The sequence below is a fragment of the Primulina eburnea genome, chromosome 8 (genome assembly GCF_022965805.1).
Source record: "Primulina eburnea isolate SZY01 chromosome 8, ASM2296580v1, whole genome shotgun sequence".
NCBI lineage: Eukaryota > Viridiplantae > Streptophyta > Magnoliopsida > Lamiales > Gesneriaceae > Primulina > Primulina eburnea.
In genome coordinates this window covers 42,078,367-42,101,200 of record NC_133108.1, presented here as the reverse complement: position 1 = coordinate 42,101,200, position 22,834 = coordinate 42,078,367, and the positions used below count along the sequence as shown (strand labels likewise).

General features: G+C 34.5%; 3 protein-coding genes across 5 annotated transcripts; 1 reads left to right on the top strand and 2 right to left on the bottom strand.

Annotated features, from left to right (window-relative positions):
- The first annotated feature begins 3,873 nt into the window (after window positions 1-3,873).
- On the top strand, window positions 3,874-5,345 carry LOC140839918 (transcription factor DIVARICATA). The gene is made up of 2 exons (XM_073206916.1): window positions 3,874-4,647; window positions 4,745-5,345. Exons 1-2 carry the CDS (start codon window positions 4,247-4,249, stop codon window positions 5,181-5,183), a joined length of 840 nt encoding a protein of 279 aa, XP_073063017.1. The 5' UTR covers window positions 3,874-4,246; the 3' UTR covers window positions 5,184-5,345.
- Window positions 5,346-6,298: 953 nt separating this feature from the next.
- On the bottom strand, window positions 6,299-10,573 carry LOC140839917 (sulfoquinovosyl transferase SQD2-like). The gene is made up of 11 exons (XM_073206915.1): window positions 9,902-10,573; window positions 9,105-9,171; window positions 8,576-8,646; window positions 8,337-8,454; window positions 8,159-8,232; window positions 7,936-7,991; window positions 7,767-7,850; window positions 7,591-7,678; window positions 7,438-7,515; window positions 7,306-7,362; window positions 6,299-7,041 (listed from the first exon to the last, which is right to left on the bottom strand). Exons 1-11 carry the CDS (start codon window positions 10,276-10,278, stop codon window positions 6,549-6,551), a joined length of 1,563 nt encoding a protein of 520 aa, XP_073063016.1. The 5' UTR covers window positions 10,279-10,573; the 3' UTR covers window positions 6,299-6,548.
- A 6,666-nt stretch (window positions 10,574-17,239) lies between these two features.
- On the bottom strand, window positions 17,240-19,649 carry LOC140839916 (protein NRT1/ PTR FAMILY 5.5). Of its 3 annotated transcripts, none has more exons than XM_073206911.1 (5): window positions 19,558-19,649; window positions 19,336-19,475; window positions 19,017-19,231; window positions 18,408-18,940; window positions 17,240-18,322 (listed from the first exon to the last, which is right to left on the bottom strand). In XM_073206911.1, the coding sequence occupies exons 2-5, from the start codon at window positions 19,358-19,360 to the stop codon at window positions 17,437-17,439; spliced, it is 1,659 nt and encodes a 552-aa protein (XP_073063012.1). In that variant the 5' UTR covers window positions 19,361-19,475; window positions 19,558-19,649; the 3' UTR covers window positions 17,240-17,436. The 3 variants fall into 3 exon arrangements, with proteins under 3 accessions (XP_073063012.1, XP_073063013.1, XP_073063014.1); XM_073206912.1 differs by having other exon boundaries at window positions 19,336-19,408; window positions 19,560-19,641; XM_073206913.1 differs by having other exon boundaries at window positions 19,336-19,407; window positions 19,565-19,629.
- Window positions 19,650-22,834: the final 3,185 nt, after the last annotated feature.

Sequence of the window (22,834 nt, the reverse complement as noted above, 5' to 3'; positions counted from 1 at the left end):
GTAGAATTTAGGGATGTCAAATGACTAGTGAGATGGGTTGGCTTACAAGCCACAATTTATTACACAAAATTAAATTTTGTGACGGTCTTATGAGTCATTTTTGTTATACAGATATCTTATTTAGGTCGTTTATGAGAAAATATTACTTTTATGTCAAAAATATTATTTATTATTGTAAATATAAACATGATCGACTCGTCTCGCCGTCTTACAAGAGACCTAAGATGGAAGAGACCTACTAAAGTTATTATTAGATGGGTTGGAATATATATATAGTAAATTCTCTCATATACAAAACTATATCATTCTTTTACAAATTTAGTTGCAAGATTTATTTCAATATAATATAAGTAAAAACAATCATATAACTCCCCAATACAGAAATTACCATAAAATTCTTAAATTATAATTTAGCTAAAAATATTATATCAAAATATTTAAATATATGTGCAAAGTACCAAGCGGTAATATTTATGAATCAAGGCCCATGCATGTGTATTAAGGATATATCATGCAGTAAATTAAAATTGAACAGGTTATTCTACTTTAAAAAAAAAATTTAAGAATCTAGATGAACAACTATCACGTGCTAATTTAAATTCAAATTTATTTACGACCACATAAATATCTAGCACGAGATATTTTTTAAGAAAAATATTGTTTTTTTAATAAATATCTAAATAAATAAAATTGACGTTACGAAATTGCATCGTCCATAGGGATCCGTGAAATTGAAATATATTCATTAATATTAAAAATATCATCGCCATTGAAGAACCAGACAACTGTCCTCAAATGTAACAGCCCAAAAATAATAAAATATTATATATATATATATATATATATATATATATATATATTTATTTATTTATTATGTTGTCAATTAATCATGTTCATCTTTGTATCCATCAATATATATCAATGAGTGGTCATAGAGATGACAATTTTTTTCATAGGTTCAGTGTCCCATGGAGAAACCTGAAACGCTACGGAGATCTCTGATTTTTTTGGGTTTAAGTTTGGAATCGGGTTCAGGATTCTTTTAAATCATTGAAATAGTTAGAGATGAGTATGAAGATATTCTCATCGGTCATCATCTTTGAACATGTCCTGAAAACAATATTAATAATGATTTTATTATTATTATTATTATTAGAAAATTGATATTTACAATCCAATTTTGCTATCTACATTTCACTTTGTGCATAAAATATAGAATGAGTATCTTGTGAGACCGTCTCACGGATCATAACCTGTGAGATGGGCCAACCCTATCCATATTCACAATAAAAAGTAATACTTTTAGCATAAAAAGTAATACTTTTTCATAGGTGACCCAAAAAAGATATATGTCTCACAAATACGATCCGTAAAACCGTCTCACACAAATTTTTGCCTAAAATATATGTCAAATTTATTAAATTCACAAATGAATTGCAAATAACAAAAATTGAATTATAAATATCATTTTCATTAGTATTATTATTAAAATATCAATATAATAATATTATTAAATACTATTGATGTTAGTATTATTATTAATAATAATAGTGATAATGATATTATTATTAATAATAATAATAATAGTAATAATAATAAGTTCGATTTTGGAATCCTCGAGCTCACCTCCGCTCCACCACGTCTTACAAATATTTTTGAAACATGAACATAGGTTAGGATGAGGATTTGATTTTTGCGGGTTTAGAGATTTCTCAAACTCGAAAAAACAAAGATCAAGACAAATATAAAGACAGAGATAAAATTCGAGGATGACAAACTCATCTACACCCCGCATGTTACCATATAAACAATCAATAATTGAAGAGAAATCTTCTCTCGGCTGAAAAATGAATTTTGGCTAATCGTAAAATAAAATTTTTATAATGTAACCAAGTACAATGTGTCCTACCATAATGTTCTCATATCTCATAATTTATTATTTATTCATGTTTCCTATTCCTCGATTTTAGTTAATATTTTAAATATTTACACGTTTTTCAGTTGGATGAGCTTATAAACTCCGACAAAAAGTTTGATAGAAAATTTTAAGCATAGCTAATAAGATATCAAGTTAAACTATTTAAAAGTTTATAATTAACATATTTTATTATATATATATATATAATTAGATATCAAGGTAAACTATTTAAAAGTTTATAATTAACATATTTTATTATATATATATATATATATATATATATATATAAATATATAATTAGATATCAAGATAAACCATTTAAAAGTTTATAATTAACATATATATATATATATGAGTGAGTCTCATGTGAGACCGTCTCACGGATCTTAATATGTGAGATGGGTCAACCCTACCCATATTAACAATAAAAGGTAATACTCTTAGCATAAAAAATAATACTTTTTCATGGATGACCCAAATAAGAGATCCGTCTCATAACTACGACCCGTGAGACCGTCTCATACAAGTTTTTGTCTATATATATCTATGAAGATAAACTATTTGCAGTGTGGGAGTTAAATTCCCTCCAATGAGGGGGAGCTCCTTGTGCGCGGCGTAGCATAAGGTCTAGCTGTTGCTGGTTGGCTGAGTCACCATGATTTACCTCCTCTCACATTCCTGTCGGGCCGGGGGGTGAGGGGCGCCTAAGATGAGCGATTTCACCTTTGGAGCAATATACATAACCATGCATGGAATCACAATCAAGAGTTTAATGCCACGCTGATTTTAATGCAACTTGTATTTCGGGCCATGCTCGAATAATTTTTGAAAGCGAAATCTCATACAATAATGGAACCATATGATATAATTACGTGGAACAAATATATTGGACTAAAAAAATTATATATTCTTGCAATTAATATGATCAATTACTACAAAAGAAGACATTAAATGAATTAATTGATCTCGTTTTATATTAAACAACCTCTTTTTTGTCCTACTAAACTAAAGTTTTCTTTATTTTCCATATTAATTTGTATTCATTAAAAAAGCTATTTATGGATACGATTTTGTAGCTATGTGTATAAATGATAGAAATCGAATGAAGTTATTCTTAATTACGAAATCACGCTTTAATGATGCAAAATGATAATTTTTGTTGTTTCTCTTGTTTATTTATTTATTTATTATTATTATTTTTTTTTGGTTATTGTTATTGTTGTTTTATTATTTCATTATCATTATTATTGTTTTTATTCCTATCTTATAATTATTACAAGAATAATTTTGTCAAAACAAAAGCATTTCCATAGAAAAGGTTTTTTAAATAAATAATATGTTTATAAAGAGTTGGACAATGTACATCCTATTTTAGAGTATATGTTTTGTGAGATAGTCTCATGTGTATATATTCACGAGATAAGTCGACTCGATCCATATTTGCTGTGAAAAATAATATTTTTGATATAAAAAATAATATTTTTTCACGAGTCAATTGAGTCAGAGATATGTCTCACAAATTTGAACTCATAAGACTGCTTCATAAGAGTTTTTTTTTCCTTCTTATTTTATAGAATAATGTTACATGCACATCACTGTTGTTGTACATAAAATTCTACATCACAAAAAATCAATAAAAAAATTCAACTTGTCAAAATTTCATTATATATATATATAATAAATATTATGATATAATTGATGTAAATATCGATATACTATATATCGAATATATTTTTAGCATTATCTTATTTTACACGTATCAATTATGTCTTTAAAAAAAAAAATTGAGTGTTGTAATCTTCCATCGGTCAAATAGGTTAACAAACTACGTTGAGATTAAAAGCACAACATTATTGAAGAACCATAATTTATAAATGTATATATCTAAATATTTTTATAAAAAGAAATTTGTAGGTGCATCGGAAAAAAGCATATCACGCACAATAATTGAAACTTCGACTCATATATGCAAACCACATCAATCACATATTTTGTCTTCTTCTCCAGTTGATCGCCATCCTCTCTTCTCTCCATCACCCCCACCCAATCATTCAAATACACCTCTAATCTGTGTATCTGATCTCCATTTCTTCATCTTCCTTGGTTTTGATTCAATCCCTGCATATTCAACTCTGTCACTTTTCTTGATTTCCCATCGTTCACGCATTATTCACTGTAAGTTCCCCGTGTCTTTAGTTTCCCAGGAGAGATCTAATCTCTGCGGCTGTTTCGTTGAAACTAAAGAATCCCTTTTGGTTAGTGAAGTTAGGGAGTCTTTCCTGGACTCCTGACCGCTTGCTTATTAAGAGGCTATACGGATTGAAGCCCATGGACGGAGTGATGGGGCCTCTGAATTCTGCAGCGTCATATTTCGGGAACTCAAATTGGTTGTTGGAGGATAATATGGGGGCTAAGTGGACTCCAGCAGAGAACAAAATGTTCGAAAATGCGCTCGCATTGTTCGATAAGGATACCCCAGATCGGTGGCGCAATGTGGCGGCCATGATTCCGGGGAAAACAGTAGAAGATGTGATGAAACAGTACAGGGACTTGGTTGAAGATGTTTCTGATATAGAAGCAGGGCTGGTACCAGTTCCAGGTTACAGAAATGATTCATTGACGTCGGATTGGGAGAGTAAATATGGTCAGATTGGTAAACGGAGCTCTTCGATCCGTACCTCTGAGCAAGAGAGGAAGAGAGGGGTGCCCTGGACCGAGGAAGAACACAGGTAAATCTTTTTCCGTGCACCCTTTGTTTTTGTATATTCCTGAAAGAATCGACTTTTGGATTTTATCCATGTTGTGTTGTTGATTCTGGAATCCCAGGCTGTTTCTGTTGGGGCTCAAGAAATATGGCAAAGGAGATTGGAGAAGTATTTCACGAAATTTTGTGACTTCAAGAACTCCAACTCAGGTTGCGAGTCACGCGCAGAAGTATTTTATCAGGCAGCTCTCCGGTGGGAAAGATAAGAGAAGGTCAAGTATACATGATATTACCACTGCAAATGTTACAGAAACTAAACCGGAGAAGAGTTCTTTTTCACCAGATCAATCCATCTTGATCAAGCAGGCACAGCGGAATTCAGATTTGAAAAGTGTTTTCCGAGGAACATGTGATTCTGGCCTGACATATCCAGGAGAAATTATTGGATTTAGCACACCAAATCTTGCTCTAAACCTGCAGCAGTATTATTTGCAGAGCATTAATCCACTCGGGTTCGGATGCGGTTTCGGACATCTGATGCAACCCACGAGGAATTGTTAGATGGGATTCTGGAAATTTAATAATGGGTGATCTTGATTTGGTGTATTTGGATGGGGAATGTTTTGTGCTAAAATCTTGGATCACTGGAATTTATTTGCTATACAAGTGATTCATTCAAGATTGATTAGGAAGAAGGTTCTTGGAAAATTTACTTAAAATCCATTTAACTTGGAAGATACAGGCTAAGGCTTGTAGATTGTATTTTTCATGATAAATTTGAAATAATTGTGCTCCCATTTGTCATCAAATATGTTGTAATCAAACAAGCTAAATTGCAAAATATGGCCATTTACTTTTTTTTGTTTCTGAAGAAAAAAAAAATAAAAAAAATTCTTTCTTCATCTCCCAACAAGATAGATAAAGACTACAAGAAAAAATCACTCTTTTAAAATAAAAAAATTCCACTAGGCAAAGAAAATAAATTCAACAAGATCAGCAACACCATTTGCACAGGCTTTTTGTGGTAAACAACAAAGAATCCCAACTCTCATTATTTTCCCAAAAGATTTAACTTTGTTTGCAAGTTGCACCACTAAAAGAATGCTTACTTTACTCTTATCTCCCTGCATTTATCTAGTCCTTGGATTTCCATATCTTTTAACTTATACTCTATTTCTGTGAGTGGCCAACTTTAAATTAATACATTTACTTCACCACATACAAAATTATATTCCACCATTTATTTTAAGAGTAGATCTCTTGTGAAATAATTTCACGAATATCAACCCTAGCAATATTCACAATAAAAAATAATACTCTTAACATAAAAAGTAATACTTTTTCATAGATGACTCAAATAAGAGATCTGTCTCACAAAATACAATACATGAGACTGTATCACAAAATACAACCCGTGAGACTGTCTCACACACATTTTTACTTTACTTTAAACTAAAGTCCAAATTACACATTTTTACTTTACTTTAAACTAAAGTCTAAAATAATTTACTTTAATATTCAATGCTATTCCATCTACAACAATTAACTTATTTAAAAAATTACTTAAATTTATTAAAATACACAAATATTAAATAATCTATATAATTAATCTAAATAAAAATGTAAATAATTTTATATAAAAAATAATATTGTTAATAAAATATAACGATATCCAATAGTTTTAATTTAGGTGATATACTATATCATATATTAATAAGAGAACATAGGGAATTAATGGGATCCTATTCAAATTACAAGATAACAGCAACTAAAATCTCACAGGTGGGGAGTGCAATTATTTTACGCAAATACAGGCAAATTTCCCCCATCTTCTCATCTTCCGTTGCATTGAAACCACATACGAACACACCACATTCCCGAAACATCGCATAGATTCGAGAACGGAGGCCAACCGGCATCATGGCTCTACATTCCAATGGCGGGGGTCTTAGACCAGTGCCCAAACAACCATTCGAACCGTCTCCAGAACTGTGCTCTCTTCTTCCTCCAGAACCAAATGGCTGCATTATACTGCTCGTTTCGTATCTTACGAGTGGCTGCCCTCCAATCATACTTCTCCATCTCCACACGTGCTGCTTTACCTATGGTTTTCCTCAGGTCTTGATCATTGAGAAGAGGCTTCAACTTGCTCAAGCAGTCCTCAAGATCTCCAGGATTGAAAAGATAACCGGTTTTACCCTCCTGTTCTTGAGGAACAATATCTGGGATTCCTCCAGCACGAGCAGCGATCACAGGAAGTCCAGATGACATAGCCTCCAGAACCACGAGCCCTAACGTCTCAGATTCTGAAGGCATGATGAAAACATCCCCACTGGCATATGCTTGTGAGAGCTCTTCGCCTTGTAGCATACCTGTAAATACTGCATGCGAGCCTGAGAAAATCTTCTCCAGCTCCTCCCTGCAGAAGGAAACCACGGTAACGAAACAAGCTTGAAAAACTATTGTGTTGGCAACAATAATCGGCACCACTATCCTTTGTGGATATTCCGTGGCACTAATGTGTAACTATTATGTGACATAATGATCGAATGGTAGTACTTGAAGTGCAAATGGTTGAAACTCTTTGAATTGCACCCTTGCTATCGGTGATATAATTTAATACAGGAACAAGCCAGCACAATTATTTAAAAACTGTGGACATGTAAATGTCATTCCATCTCACCTATATGGTCCGTCCCCAATGAAAGCTACGCAAGCTTCTGGAAGCCTGTCCATAACCCTGTTTCAAATACAACATCAAGTATTAATGCTTCCAAAAGACATATAGAAGATAACAGATGAACAAGGAAAAGACCTTTTGATGAAATCCAAACTCTTTTCAACTCCAATCCGTCCCACATGAACTATTAGCGGTTTATCGGGCTCTCCATTGCTGAAATGGGAATAAATTTTTGTTAAAATCATGTCAAGGTAAACACAAAACACAGTGGAATTTGGAGTTACCTACCTTAAACGTACTCTCATTGCATGGGAGCGAAACCGGGGATGGAAACTTTCAGAATCGACACCCTTATTCCAGAGGCGTATCTTGTTGGCTGAAGGTTGGAAAAAAAATTGACCATCAGTTTTAGCATCAACACAACTTTTAAGAAAAATGGACTAAGCTGAAATGATAAATTTCACCTGCTGTCACCCTAGCAGCTTCTAGATCCTTTGCAATGGCAACAGAAGGCACCAGCGTAAGATCTGCAGCTCTATGCAGAAATTCTGGCAAAAGATGGGTGAATATATCATACATTCCACAAAATGAAAACTAAAATCCGAATTACAATTGCAAATGTATCTCACGCACTCAATATTAACCACATTGGTTTGACTAGCCAACTGAAGGTATATCTTGGAATATATCTGCAAAATAACAATTCATAATTAGCACTCTCATTTTGGTTTAGTTATAGGAAAAATGGATTGGATCAATAACTACTGGAAGCTCACTAGGACACTCACAACCGAAAGATGAATTTTAGTTTTTTTTAATTGTTATCTGAACAAAATGGGAAAAGATAGGAACATACACAGGAACATGAGTGTGATATGACATTACTATTGGTACCGATAGTAATTTGGCAATGATAAGAGCACCAAACACCTGCAAAGCATTGTCAAAACAACCAGTTTATAAGTAAAAATAATTCTATGCTCCCTAAACTTTTGTATACCAAATAGAACTATTAGCATAAGGCCAAAACATACCATAATCCCGGGAGATGAAGCATGAATAATATCAGGCTTGAATTGAGCAACTGCTGAAATTATTCTTGGGCTGAGTGCAAGTGAAAGAGGTACCTTTTGGTACCAGGGACAAGGGAAGCTGCAACGAGAGTTTAAACTATAATTGCACCCAACAAAAAATCGAGTAACCAAATAATTTAACATAATAGAGAATGCATGAACTTAAGTCGGCATTTATCAGGCAAGAAGTTGGTAACAACCTACGTGAGCCAATCAATTTAGCTCCGTAAAATTCCTGTGGAACTCCTTCATGTGTGGTCACAACCATGACCTGCAGCAAATACCAGTACAAATCGATCAATTGAATCATCTAGGGAAACTACACAAACTTAAGCCATTTGCAATCTATCCTAGCAGTCACTCCAGCAGAGTTAAACTTGTTTCAATCCACGCAGGCATTGGCAGAACCAATTCTACATGGACGACTCATGCAATGGATACTGTTTTCAGAGTCTCACAAAAAAAGGATGATGACGGGCCATGGCCCCGTGGTTTTTCCCACAATGCTATTCAAAATATGTATGCATTACCTCTTGCATAATTGTATCAGAATTTTCAAAAGAATAAAATAAATTCCTCTATGCAGATGTTTTTTCTCTCTTCAGTTTGTCGGAAAATGGCAGTTCTTCATTTATATTTGTTTTATTTTCAATTTTCTCCTTTTTCACAAAGACATCTTGAATTTTCCAGTAGCAAGAACAGAAAGGAATGCAAACAATAATGGCATACCTCATCCCCCATCTCGCGTAGATATCTTATGAAATTCTGGAATCTATTTTTATATCCAGAGATATAGCTGGACATGATTCAAAAGAATGGACTGTCACGAAAACCTCAAACCAGACTAACAAAAAGAAACACAGTATGATAACAAAAATAAAGTACTGATGACATCTATAAACACTATAATGTCAAGACACGAATTCAGAATAGCTAGGTATAATTCTCCTCCATTACAGACCAACATATTGAATGATAGTGAACACTGATTTCCAAAAAGCATGGATTGGGAGAAAGAAGTTCTTAGTCATCAAAGCACAATATCTATCAAAGTCCACTAATATATAGTATATACACAGTTAAACAGCTAACACTGACAAATTCATACCATCAAGCAGAATGATCATAAGAAACTAAAAATTGGATCAGGTAATGTTGCTCACAATCATGGCATTAAATTTTCCTCCGGCTTGCGGGCGTCACAAAATTTCTGCTGTCAAAGCATCCCACTTAATTTTTTTTCCCAGTTTCCAGCGAAAAGACCGAAATTTAGCAAAAAAAAATATTTGCATAATCTTACAATTGTTAAACAGATAACTTCAGTGATTGCATCAATCTTTAAGAAAATTAACATGTCAAATAATAATATTATATGCTCAACCACGTCTGTGAATCCGGATTAATTCCATTGATAATTAATGTCAAAACAGACATCTGCTAAATTCCCCTCAAGAACAAAATAAAATTGCATCAAACAAGAAATGGTATGCATAAAATTCAACACAAGGTCAAAATCAAAGACTCACGAAAAGGGAGATGGCTCAACGAAGAGAGCAATACGCCTAGGCTTAGAAATCATCTCAGACTCAACGGAGAGCGGAGGATCCTCCTTTTCATCGTCCCATTCACCGGACTCGGCATTATCCATACTGCTGCAACTGCTCGCTGCAAGAAAGAGCCTCTCCCTACGGGACCTAACTTTGAAGATTTGAAACTCTTCACTCCATTTTAACCTCCTACAGCTCAAAGATTTATTCCTTACACAAACCAGGCAAATGGGTTTTATAATTCTTGATTTACAACAGCAGGAAATCTTAGAACTGTCACCGCAAGAAGAAGAAGTCGAGGCAGGGAACGAAGGAGGGGAGAGCGCAGCAGTTGTAGAAACAGAGTATGTGGCCATATCTGTTTGACGGTGTTAAATACTATTAATACTGTATTAAAAAATATTATTGAAGGATATAAATAAATTTTTTCTTGGTGGGTTTGGATTCATTTCTTGAATCATTGCATGATTTTCCGTCTTTTTTAATCACAATGGATTCGGAGAAATGAAGATGGGAGGGGCCAAGGGACTCTCCAATGGATATTCCGTTTTCCGGAATTGACGATTGGGGATAATCGGCAGGGATACAGTATATGCTTCTCATCCAATCAGAGAAGAAGATTGATTTTTTTCCCTTGTGGGTCTAATTGTTGGACAAGCTGGCACTATCTTGCTCATTGATCCATAAGAAAAACACGTGCTGGAGCTCGAGTAGAATGACTCGACCTTGATTAGCAGGCCTGTGCATCACATTGAAAAAAGATTATTTTGCAGAAGTGACTTAAAAATGGAATATCTTGACATGAATTCATGTGATACAATTTCACGAGTAATATTTTGTAAGACAGATATCTTATTTTAGTTATTCATGAAAAAATATTACTTTTAATACTAAGAGTATTACTTTTTATTGTGAATATTGATATAGTTGACTCGTGATAAAGATTCGTGAGACCGTCTCACAAAATACATGCTGGAATATCATATTATTTGAAAACATAGACGATAAAATCATAGAAAGATAAATATACGACATTGATATTGTGTTTTTTCTTAATTTATAAAGATTTTTAAATTAAAAAATTGAAAATTTAAATAAATCATTTATGTTATACAAAAATAATCGTATTTTTTAACTAATGATTAGAAAAATAGAAAAAAGATAAATTCCTCAAATTAATAATCGATGAATAATAAAGCGGGGTTATACAGAAACTGAGGTTAAGTCGAGTTTCGACCAATCCAAAACACGGTGTTGAGGTCTCACATGGCATACCTTGTTAAAAGCAGGGACGGATCCAAGAATAAGAGTTGGGGTGGGCTTGAACTCAATATGATAAATTATATATTATTAAAAAAAAGTATATTATATCGTTCAACGAAGTTGTGCCTTACGGGATTTTAAAACATAAAATTCATCAATAATAGAATTTACATCAATATGTTTAGCTAAATCTCGTTCAATATAGAGTGTCAAACAATCGGCAAGAAAGTCATCCTCCATTTTATTGCGAAGTGCCGTCTTCACATGCTTCATTGCTGAAAAAGCCCGTTCAATAGTGGCAGTAGACACAGATAATGTCAAAACAAGATGAATCAATCTAGTCAACATAACATAAACACTTGACCGTCCACTCTCGGTCAATTGCTGACACAACTCAACAAGTGTAGAAACCTTTAAATTCTGCATCACATCGAGTTTATAAATGTATCAATGCATACTTCAAAACAACAATTTCTTGATCTTTGAAATCTCCAGGATAAAACTTCTTCTCAAGCTTGCAAATATCATCACTCTTAAATGAGTCAAATGAATTTTTAGGATCTAAAGCTATACTAAGAGAAAGAAGTTTCACCGATGACTCATTGAACCGAGTATTTAACTCCATCAAAATGAAATCTATTGCTGCATTAAAAACATCAAAGTGGTAATGATGTTCTATTGAATAAACCGTCGCTAATTAAAACCACCGATCCACCTTTTTTTTATTTTTTAATAATTTAGCGACGGTTTTAGCAATAACCGCCGCTAATATTTGCGACGGCTTTTAATAAAACTGTCGCCGATCCAATCGGCGACGGTTTACTAACACCGTCGCAACAGTAGCGACGGTTATCAAAAAACCGTCGCTAAATAAAAAAAACTGGGCTGGGCTACAGCCCAGTATAGCCCTAGCGTAGATCCGTCTCTGGTTAAAAGCTATGTTGTCAATCCAAAGGTTCTTAGAATTACATGTTTACAACCACTATTCCAACTAAAAAAGAAAGATTTACATCAAGGAGTTCTCAACACAAATAGCAACAACTGGTGTTGCTTTGGTTTCATCCAAGCAGCGACGCATATTTGAAAAATAAAATAAAAAAAGAGCTCAGTTCTGCCACTAGTTTGTGGGTTAATTAAAGTTTTGAAACTTGAAATTTCAAAGAAGAAATTGACTAAATTCTACTGATCAGGGAGAGTAGTGAACTCGAGTAAATGGAACAGTCATTTCTTTAATATTGAACACTTTATTCCAAGAATGGCTAATTTTGTTCATTGAATCCACTCTGAGATTTACGGCCCATTAATGAAAATTCAGACTAGAACATGGTCCAACTTCTGTTCTGTGGACTGTGTACGAGTAAATAAATTTTCCATTTCACACCCACACATTAATCTTAAATGCTCTACTTTCGTTTATTTTAAAGGTAAAAGAGTAATTAATATGCTAAGCATACGTCCCAGTCAAAGATTCAAAATACAAAGATTGACAGAAGCCTAAGCAGCAGCAAAAATTATGCCAAATTATGTGCATGGCTAGCATAAAATTTAATTCGAGGGAAAATATATCAGTAATAGGTAATAAGGCAATCTCCAATCCACTGCACTACATTGGCGTTACACTAAAATCATCTCCAACCACATTGCACTACATTTTACACTACAATAGAATATTCCAAGAATATTCTTTTTTTTTCAATATTAATATTTCTGTTTTATGTTAATTATTTATAATTTCATAATATAATGATAATTAAATATTATAATTCATAATATAATTTTCTGTAATTTCGTAATTTTTGTTGTTTTTTTTTCGTAATTTGTAACATTTTAACGCATTATTAATTTAATCTGTGTTTTTTTATTTTTAATTTTTACACTTAATTAATTTCTAATCAAAATATTAACAATTTTATAATTAAAATTTCAAAAAAATTATAATTTCAAAAAAATATTAATTAATTAGATATTAAACAATAATACAAAATTAATCAAATTAAAAACAAAAAAAAATAAAAAAAAACTAAAAAAAAATGTGGCGCAGCACATGTGGAGCAATTTTGGGCGTTGCTCCAATCCAGCGCCAACTTTGGTGCTGGATTGGAGTGAAATTTCATGGCACCACAATGGTGCCACACCATTGTGGTGCCATGATTGGAGATGGCCTAAGAAACCTTTTCCGTAGTTGGAAAAACATTTGAAGCTTTTACTTCTAAGTTTTCGATATTTTCAATTTACTCTATATAGTTTTAAATTATAATTTTTTTTTGGGTTTTCAGGACTATATTATTTCTATTTTATTTTTGCTTAGCTTATGCTATATCGAAAGATACAAGTTATGATGTATATTTATAGAGAGTGAGTCTCATGTGAGATCATCTCACGGATCTTAATCTGTGAGACGGATCAACCCTACCCATATTCACAATAAAAAGTAATACTCTTAGCATAAAAAGTAATATTTTTTCATGGATGACCCAAATAAGAGATCCGTCTCACAGATACGACCCGTGAGACGTACTCACACAAGTTTTTGACATTTATAGAATAGACTTGCATATTACGTTATCATAGACCATATCCCATTTTACTTTATGTTCTCTGTTTAATTTTTTCCCCACACTAACATCTATACATACCCTATATACAGTATCACCTTTTATTTGTATTCATCTCCTTTTTCTCCCACTCGAAAACACATACACAGTTTGAAACATTAGAAGAAAAAAAATGAGTAAAAGACTGAACTCGAGTCTTGAACTTACAACCCTTTACACCAAACACTCTGCTAAAACAGTTGGAGGAAACAAGAAGAGATTGGTCCTGAAAACATGGGCATTTAGACTCCCAAAAGTCTCAAGATTTCCACTATCCAGGTTCTTAAGGGACATTAAAGCAAATGTGGCAAAAGCTAAGCGTTTCGCATCGTGTCGAACCCGGTGTTCTCGTAAAGTTTCCTCATCTTGTTTGACAAGGTTACGTTCATATGTTGAAACAGTGGATTTACATCGAGCTGAAGCGGTAAAGGATTGCATTGAGTTCATGAATTCTTCTTGTTCTTCTTTGAAAAGATGAAATTTGTTTATGAGTCATTGCTGGAACACAAAACATGTATTGAGATTCAGAATATGTAAAATCAATGTAGTGAGAGATATATTGATCATACTGTTTAGGCTAAGTGGAATGGGAGTTTTAATATCAATTGTTAGTCCAAGGGATTTCACTGATTGAAAATGTTTAGACTTGAAGGGATAAATGTAGGGGAATTTTTTCTTGCAGATGTGTCGTTTTGTGACTTCCAAGTTAATTAGCGATGAAGGTTTGTCTCAATGATTGAGATTGTCTTGTTGGTGATTGTCATTTTTTGTGGCTTAGAGTAGTCTTTAAATCATAAACTAATGTTGCATGGGAACATCATAGAAATTCTTGAGCGGAGGCAGGTAGAATAAAACTTGTAACTCTTATTGGTTCAATACAACAAAGGTCAACGAAATGAAAGCGTTCACAAAACACCAAAATGGGATTCCAAAAAAAATGGTTTCACACATTCAAGACTCGGACAAAGAAGTTTAACAAGTTTAACCACAGCAGTAGCAACATTCATAACCAGCATTAGGACCAGAAGATTTAGCTAGAGCCTATGTTTCTGCATCAGTCCTTGCACCATTATTTGGTTCCAGATTCTTGTATCTATAAATAAAAGCTACCAAAATATAAAAAACAAGATTCACACCACTTAGGCCGGCCAAAACCCAATAGTACCGATCCAATCGGCTCCTGTTCAACGTATGTTGAAACCAGTTTGGTTTGCCACCCTTTTCACTGATTTTACCCACAACATGAACCGAAAGCAATTACAAATGAATCCCAAACCAGATACCCCCTTACTGAAAAATTCCAGGTAGTTTTTCATGGATCCTGGAGCCTGATCTTTGAAGAACTCGGAAACGCTCTTCTCAAAGAACGAATCCAGACCCGCAAGTAAAAAGAACTGGAATAGTAGCCAATATACACTCATAGGAATGCTTTCATCAGGCTTGTCGAGTAAATTGTGTCTTGTAATTAATTACATCAAGTCTTCGCATCTCTATTCTTGCTGCGGTTATGCAACACAGAATCGAAAATATCATAGCCATTGCAATGCCTGTGGGGGGTGCATATTTCTTGAATCCAGGAAAAAACCTACCAGCCATTATATTGTAGCACATTTAGAACAGTTAGACGTGAAAACAGCATTTCTTCGTGGAGATCTTGAAGAATAAATTTATATGCTCCAACGTTTTACAGAAAAAGGCAAAGAGAACTTGGTTTGCAGGGTAAAGAAATCTCTGTACGGTCTCAAACAGGCGACAAGGTGTTGGTACAAGAGATTTGATTCCTATATCATGAGTCTTGGATACAACAGACTGAGTGTAGACCCTTGTACATATTTCAAGAGGTCTGCTGATGATTATATCATTTTGCTGTTGTATGTGGACGACATGTTGGTAGCAGGCCCCAACAAAGATCAGGTCTAAGGATTGAAGGCACAGTTGGCTAGGGAATTTGATATGAAGGACTTGGAACCAGCAAACAAGATTCTAGGGATGAAAGTTCACCGAAATAGAAGTAACAGAAAGATTTGGTTTTCCCAGAAAAATTATTTGAAGAAAGTCTTGCAACGCTTCAACATGCAAGATAGTAAGCCAATTTCGACCCCTCTTCCTGTTAACTTCAAGTTATCCTCCGAGATGTGTTCTAGCAGTGAAGCAGAGAGGATGGAGATGTCTCGAGTACCATATGCATCAGCAGTGGGAAGTTTGATGTTCGCCATGATATGTACAAGACCGGACATTGCTCAAGCAGTGGGAGCAGTTAGTCGGTATATGGCGAATCCTGGACGAGAGCATTTGAGCATTGTTAAGAGGATCCTTAGATACAATATGGGTACCTTGAATGCTGCATTATGTTATGGAGGATCGGATTTTACACTCAGGGGCTATGTCGATTCAGATTATGCAGGTGATCCTGATAAGAGGAAATCTACTACTGGTTATGTGTTTACACTTGCGAGGGGAGCAGTAAGTTGGGTTTCAAAACTGCAGACAGTTGTGGCGTTATCTATAACAGAGACAGAATACATGGCAGCTACTCAAGGTTGCAAGGAGGCAATATGGATTAAAAGGTTATTGGAGGAGATCAGACACAAACAAGATAATGTTTCTTTGTTTTGTGATAGTCAGAGTGCCTTGCACATTGCAAGGAATCCATCCTTTCATTCCAGAACAAAACACATTGGAGTCCAATTTCATTTTGTGCGGGAAGTAGTAGAAGAAGGAAGCGTGGATATGCAGAAGATCCATACGAAAGATAACATAGTTGATTTTCTGACCAAGTCAGTAAACACTGATAAATTTGAGTGGTGTAGATTCTCAAGTGGTCTAGCGGAAACGTAAGCAGCAGAGAATGGCAAGATTGAAAGGATGCGTGGAGATGTGTTGATTCTCAATCAAATCTCCAAGTGGGAAAAATGTTGGCAGTGTGCAATTGAATTTGTCAACATAGGTGGGTGAGCATTTCGTGATGAAATTGTTCAACAATTTCTTGTTCACATAGCCATGTTCACACATAGCCATACACTTTTAAATAGGTGCTCATTTTGCAATTCATAAGCATCTCATTATCAAGCAACATCTTGAGTTGTCTCTCTTTTTATTAGTTCTATAATATTTATGAGGTGTTTGTTCTCCTGTATTAAGAGAGTGTGTTCTCTTTGGAAACACAGTGAGTGAGTTGCACACTACAAAATATTATAGTGAAATTCTTTTCATCTTGCCAGTGATTTTTACCCTAATAATTTTTAGGGGGTTTTTCACGTAAATCTCGGTGTTCATTTTATTCTTTATTTTCGGGTTTTATTATCTCAAATTCCGCATGTTAGACCAACATTTTCTTTTCTTATTTTTTTTAAACCATATTTTTTTCATCTTGGAGTCATGAAGTTTTCATAATATCTTTTTAAAAAATCATTATTATTTGCAGAAGTCAAATTTAATCTTCAAATAATGAATACTCGAGTTCTTCAGTTCATATTAATTGACGAGAATAAATTACATTAATTGACCTCAAATAGTGAAACGAAATGCAGTTTCCCATCAAAATTTGGAAGGACTTCAAAAAAATAAACACAAAATCTTGGATGTGAGTCATGTGACACAGCAAAATAAATGGCAAAAAGAAAATAACCCAAGAAAACACGATAAAGAACATGGAATCTAGCAACAACATGACAAGTAAGCAGATTCTCCTCCTCCGTCGCCCCCTCCTCCATTAGCCGCCGCTGCAGCTTCATCATTCAACTGTTGCGGTGGTTTATATCTGTAACAGCAAGCCACTACAATGTATACAACAAAGTTCACTGAACCTAATGCAGCCAGAACCCAATAATACCTATCCAAACGGCTCCTATTCAGAGTAGGCTGAAACCAGTTTTGTCTCCCTCCTTTTTCACTGATTTTACCCACAGCATAAACTGAAAGAACACTCAACATGAATCCCAGACCAGATACTCCCTGGCTGAAGTGGTTCAGGTAGCCTTTCATTGATTCGGGAGCTTGTTCATCGTAGAACGAGGATATACCTTTTTCGGATAACGAATCTACACCAGCGAGTAGAAAATACTGGAAAAGTAGCCAATATATACTCATGGGAATATCATCATCGGGCTTGTCGAGTAAATCATGTTTTCTAATCACTTTTAATCTCCGTAGCTCTATTTTGGCAGATGTTATACAACAGAGCACAGATAGTATCATGGCCAAAGCAATGCCTATGGGGGGTGCATACTTCTTAAATGCGGTGTAACTTTTGGTGTATAGATAGGAGAAAATACACTTCGCCTGCTGAAAGAACAATAGAAATATCGGGAGAGGCACGTTCCACTTTCCTATTTTGCGATTCAGATGATTTGCTTGCTCCACGAAGTAAGTGTTTGCGATGGAGGATATGATCCCTATAACTATGAAGGTCAGCCACATCGGGATCATTCGAATCGCAATTTTCGCCTCTTCTACTGCTGCAACGGTGCAAACTCTCCATCTATAATTTGCTTGTTCTGCCGTACTCTTGTCTGACAATCTGATCGCAGCCTTCTCCAGGCACCTAAAGTACAGCAAAAGAAGACAATTATAACCGAAGCACATTTCAAATATCACCGTTATAAAAAGAAAGCAAACAGGTGATCAACCTGAGGCACCGAGTATGGGTAAATCTCATAGGCTCTTGGTCATTTTCATTGTATAACTCCCTTTCATCAAGGGGAAGTGGTACCGATATATTGGAAGCTGACGCCACAAAGACTCTGCACACATTAGTTAACGGACTGCCCTTTGGACAGGGTTTCGTGTAAGTGCACCAACCGCTAAAAAACATAAACATCGCCACAGCGGTGCAAATTGCAGGAATCCCAAATCGGAGCGACCATGGTTTTATGTAAGGAAGTGCAATAGCTCCAACTACAGGAAAAAGTGCTACTAAAATGAAACCAAGTATTCTGAAACAATCTATTCTTTCATTCCCTTGACCTGGTTTTTCAGCCTGTTCCTCGAGGAAACTTTTAACAGAGACAAGGTTACCAGACATTCCCACAGCTACCAATGCCATACCAATGTAAAAGAGAACTTTCTGTGTGTGGCCAACACATTGGGGCTCATACTCTTTGCACATGCCCGTCGAATTGGCGAGGACTGGTGGCGTTGACATAGAGATGAAGCCAATACCCTGCAAAAGGTAGTGATCCAGAACTTAAGAAGATCTTCATACTTAGGCTCCATCATAGGCCAAACAATGGACTCACCACGCTGTAGGCTACGCTGGAAATCACAAGCATCTTGAAATTGCCAAGGAAAGCGTCGACGAGGAAGAGAAAAAAAAGGGGTAAAATCCTGTGAATTCCACCCCAAATGTTCAAAATCCCAGCAGCATGAGTGACGTCCAGTTTCCAAACATCAGTTAAATAATTTTGCATTGCAAACAAAGCGTAACCCACCAGTATGTCAGCCCATAGCAGCGCTGCAACAAAGAAACATAGATAGGAAAAAATTAAGAGTCAGACTATATTGCACACATGAAATCAACAAAAAGATTGAATGAACGCAAAAAGGTCCAATCTTTACAAGAAATGCGGACAAAGCTTTTCATTGCCGTCCACTCAACCCCCCCGGGTCAGCTTCTGAAATAACGATTGCCTGAAAAACATCGACAATCAATGAAATAGAGAGCTAAGTCACAAACCAGATCTTCTAGAACCAGGAAACTGGACAAGATTAAAATCAAGCAGAGATAAATAACACTAAATCAAGAAACCACTTTATATTTGACAGGAGAACATAACATACCCGCTACGACTACGATTGCAGATTTTTTCTTTAACCTGGCGGCCAAAAATCTTCTCCTTTTTATTGGTGAAAAGTTCTCCAAATATAATTCAGACACACTTACCCCATACATGTCCTCTTTCTATTCAATGTTTTTTTTTTTTTTTTGACAGCACTCTTTCTATTCAATGTTATTATATCATCTGTTCCCACTATGTATATCATTAAATAAATAAACACAGCTACCATTGACTTGGTGTTGTCCTAACAATAAAACGAACGTGAAAAAGAATATGATAAAATATGAAAGATCTAACATTTATTTATTTTCAATCCAGCTCGAGCTTTAAGTCCACTAATCTGTCATGGACATATATATCTAACATATATATATATATATATATATATATATATATATATATATATATATTGTTTTGAATGGACAACCATTTTTGTCCCCTTTCTTGCTTATCTGTCATGGCCCATGGGCATCCATAATCGTAAACTGTTTTATAGATTAAAATTTATTTTGGTATAATACTTATTATTAATTGACAAATTAATATATGAATTATGATAAATTACTTGTGTAATGCCCGAAATTTAATCATTATAATCAGACGTTGATTATTGACATGATTGAGGTTATAAGAACTCAAATGACGAGGCCGGGCGTCGTGGCATAGTTAGCCAAGAATTTTGGACAGAACCTTCGGCGCTCGAGCGGTAGAAAGACCGCCCGAGCGCCAATACACCACCAGATTTTGTTTTGGGCAGAATGTATGGCGCCCGAGCGGTAGAATGTTACCGCCCGAGCGCCATTGGATAACAAGCTAAGCTTGGACAGAAGGTCCCGCGCTCGAGCGGTGATTTATTACCGCTCGAGCGCCGCTGAAGTTTTGTGGAAAACGAGCCACGTTTCATTAACATGCAATTTGATATATATATAGAACGTTTGCTTCAGAATTCAGTAAAAGAAAAGAGAAGGAACGAGAAATCCTCCGAAAATCATTACGCCTTTATATTTCAATCCGTCCGTTAGATTTTGAATCCGACTTCAGTACTGTGTCCCTATCAACGTAGGCTTCATCTGGATGTAAGTTTTGTTACGTTTAGACAATATTTGAATTTATGATATTGTCAGAATTGAATATGAATCAGATATGATGTTTCTGCTACAGTAGACATTGTATAATTGAGGCTAGATTAAAGAACAGACTGTTTATGTAATTGTTATGATTTTCAGAGTTGATTTGACTGAGATTTCATATCAGATTTGTATTGTTATTGAGATTATGACTAGTATGGTTATTGATTACGAAGTCTGATATTATATCTGTGATGTTTAGACTGACGGGGATCGAGACTGTGTTGTTATGCCGTTTAAACATCAGTTGAATTAGATTGATCAGATTCAGTTATGATTTCGATTATATCGTGATATCATTGATATGAATCAGATTGTACCTTGTTCAGATATGGATCAGATTATATACTGATTTGAGTATTGATCAGAACAGGTTTTGAATTGAGTTTTATATTGATATTGTATTTGTACAATTGTCATTGCCAGACTGGGTATGGACAGATCAGAATGCATGACTTCGTCTTCGTCAGATCGAGAGAATAAAGGTATAAATAAATGTTGATTCGGGATTGCACAACTCGAGTTAGGTTTGACTTACGTTTCCCTAAATCACATACTTTACTTTATGCATTGATATTGCGATTATCAGATTGATAAATGTTTGACAAACAGAGTCAGGTCGAGTCCACTCAGGGCAGAACCGCAGTTTTTCAGAACTTAGCTAGACTCGTGTATCTTAGATGTAGATCGACGTCTATCTCAGACACTCGATACAGCATACCAAAGTCTAAATTAGATTGGGATCCCTAGATTTAAGATAAGAGTAGATCACGAGTCATTGATTCATGTAATCAGATTAGATACATGTTTTGATGTTTGTTTATGCTTTTATATATGTTTTATATGATTGCATTTAATACATTGTTTATACTGGGATATTTATATCTCACCGGAGTTATCCGGCTGTTGTCTTGTTTTGTATGTGTGCATGACAACAGGTGGGACAGGATCAGGGTCCAGAAGATGAGGAGAGATCGAGATTAGAGTGGTGATCACGGACTTGGATGCAGATAGGTTTTATTACTTGAATGTAGTAGTTGAACCAAATTTTAAATTAGAGGCATGTTATACAAGATTTGTATTATTACAGTAGTTTGTATAATAGATTGATTCCATTACCTTCCGCATTTTAAAAGAAAAATTTTTAGACCCTGTTTATCTTAACTGATAATTAAACCCCAAAGATGATTAAGAAGATGATTAGCGTCCGGGTCCCCACAACTTGATTGATAAATGGAATACTTATAAATTGACAAATTAAAATATGATCAAGTTAAAAAATAAATTTTACTTGTTTTTCAGTCCAACTACAATAATAAATTCGATTATGTACACACATTTATTTCAAGATTATTTTTATTTTATTGATTATTTTTTTAAAAAAAACAATTATATTTATTTAAAAAATATATTATAATAAATTATCATCAACTCAAATATAAAACAATTTTTTTTTATCATAATATAAAATATAATAAATAAATATATGTCAACAAAGGTCAAATGTACTGCTCTCGGATGACCAAACAAAATAAATCATCATTTAAGTTTTTCAAAATCTGATATTAATTGTATTGTACGATTGTCATTGCCAGACGGGTATGGAAAGATAAGAATGCATGGACTCGTCTCGTCAGATCGAAGAGGAATAAAGTATAAATAAATGTTGATTAGGGATTGCAGCTTCTTCTTTAGCCAAGATAAGTTATTGCTTTTATTAGTTAATAATTATCCACTCCCAACGATTCACACATACTTACCCACAATTTTGTCTTGTTTCTGTTCTATGTTATATATTGTGTTCAGGTCTAAGCAGACACAAAATACCCCGCTGTTAAAACTTTTGGTATATCGATTTAATTATAAATAAACATAGTAAATTTTTTTAAAAAAAACATTTTGAAAAAGTAAAGATAGTTGCCATTTTTGACTAGGCGTTTTCCCACGATGAAAATGAACGTGAAAAGAAAATAAAATAAAATATGAAATATATAATTCCAACTGTAATGCTTCGAATGGACAACCTTTTTTGTCCCCTTTACTTTCTTATCTGTCACGGGCATTCATCATCGTACAGTATTTTTATATGGTTTCTCATATTCTGATGCTACTCCCAAGCTAGTTTCACTCATCATCGTACAGTATTTAAAT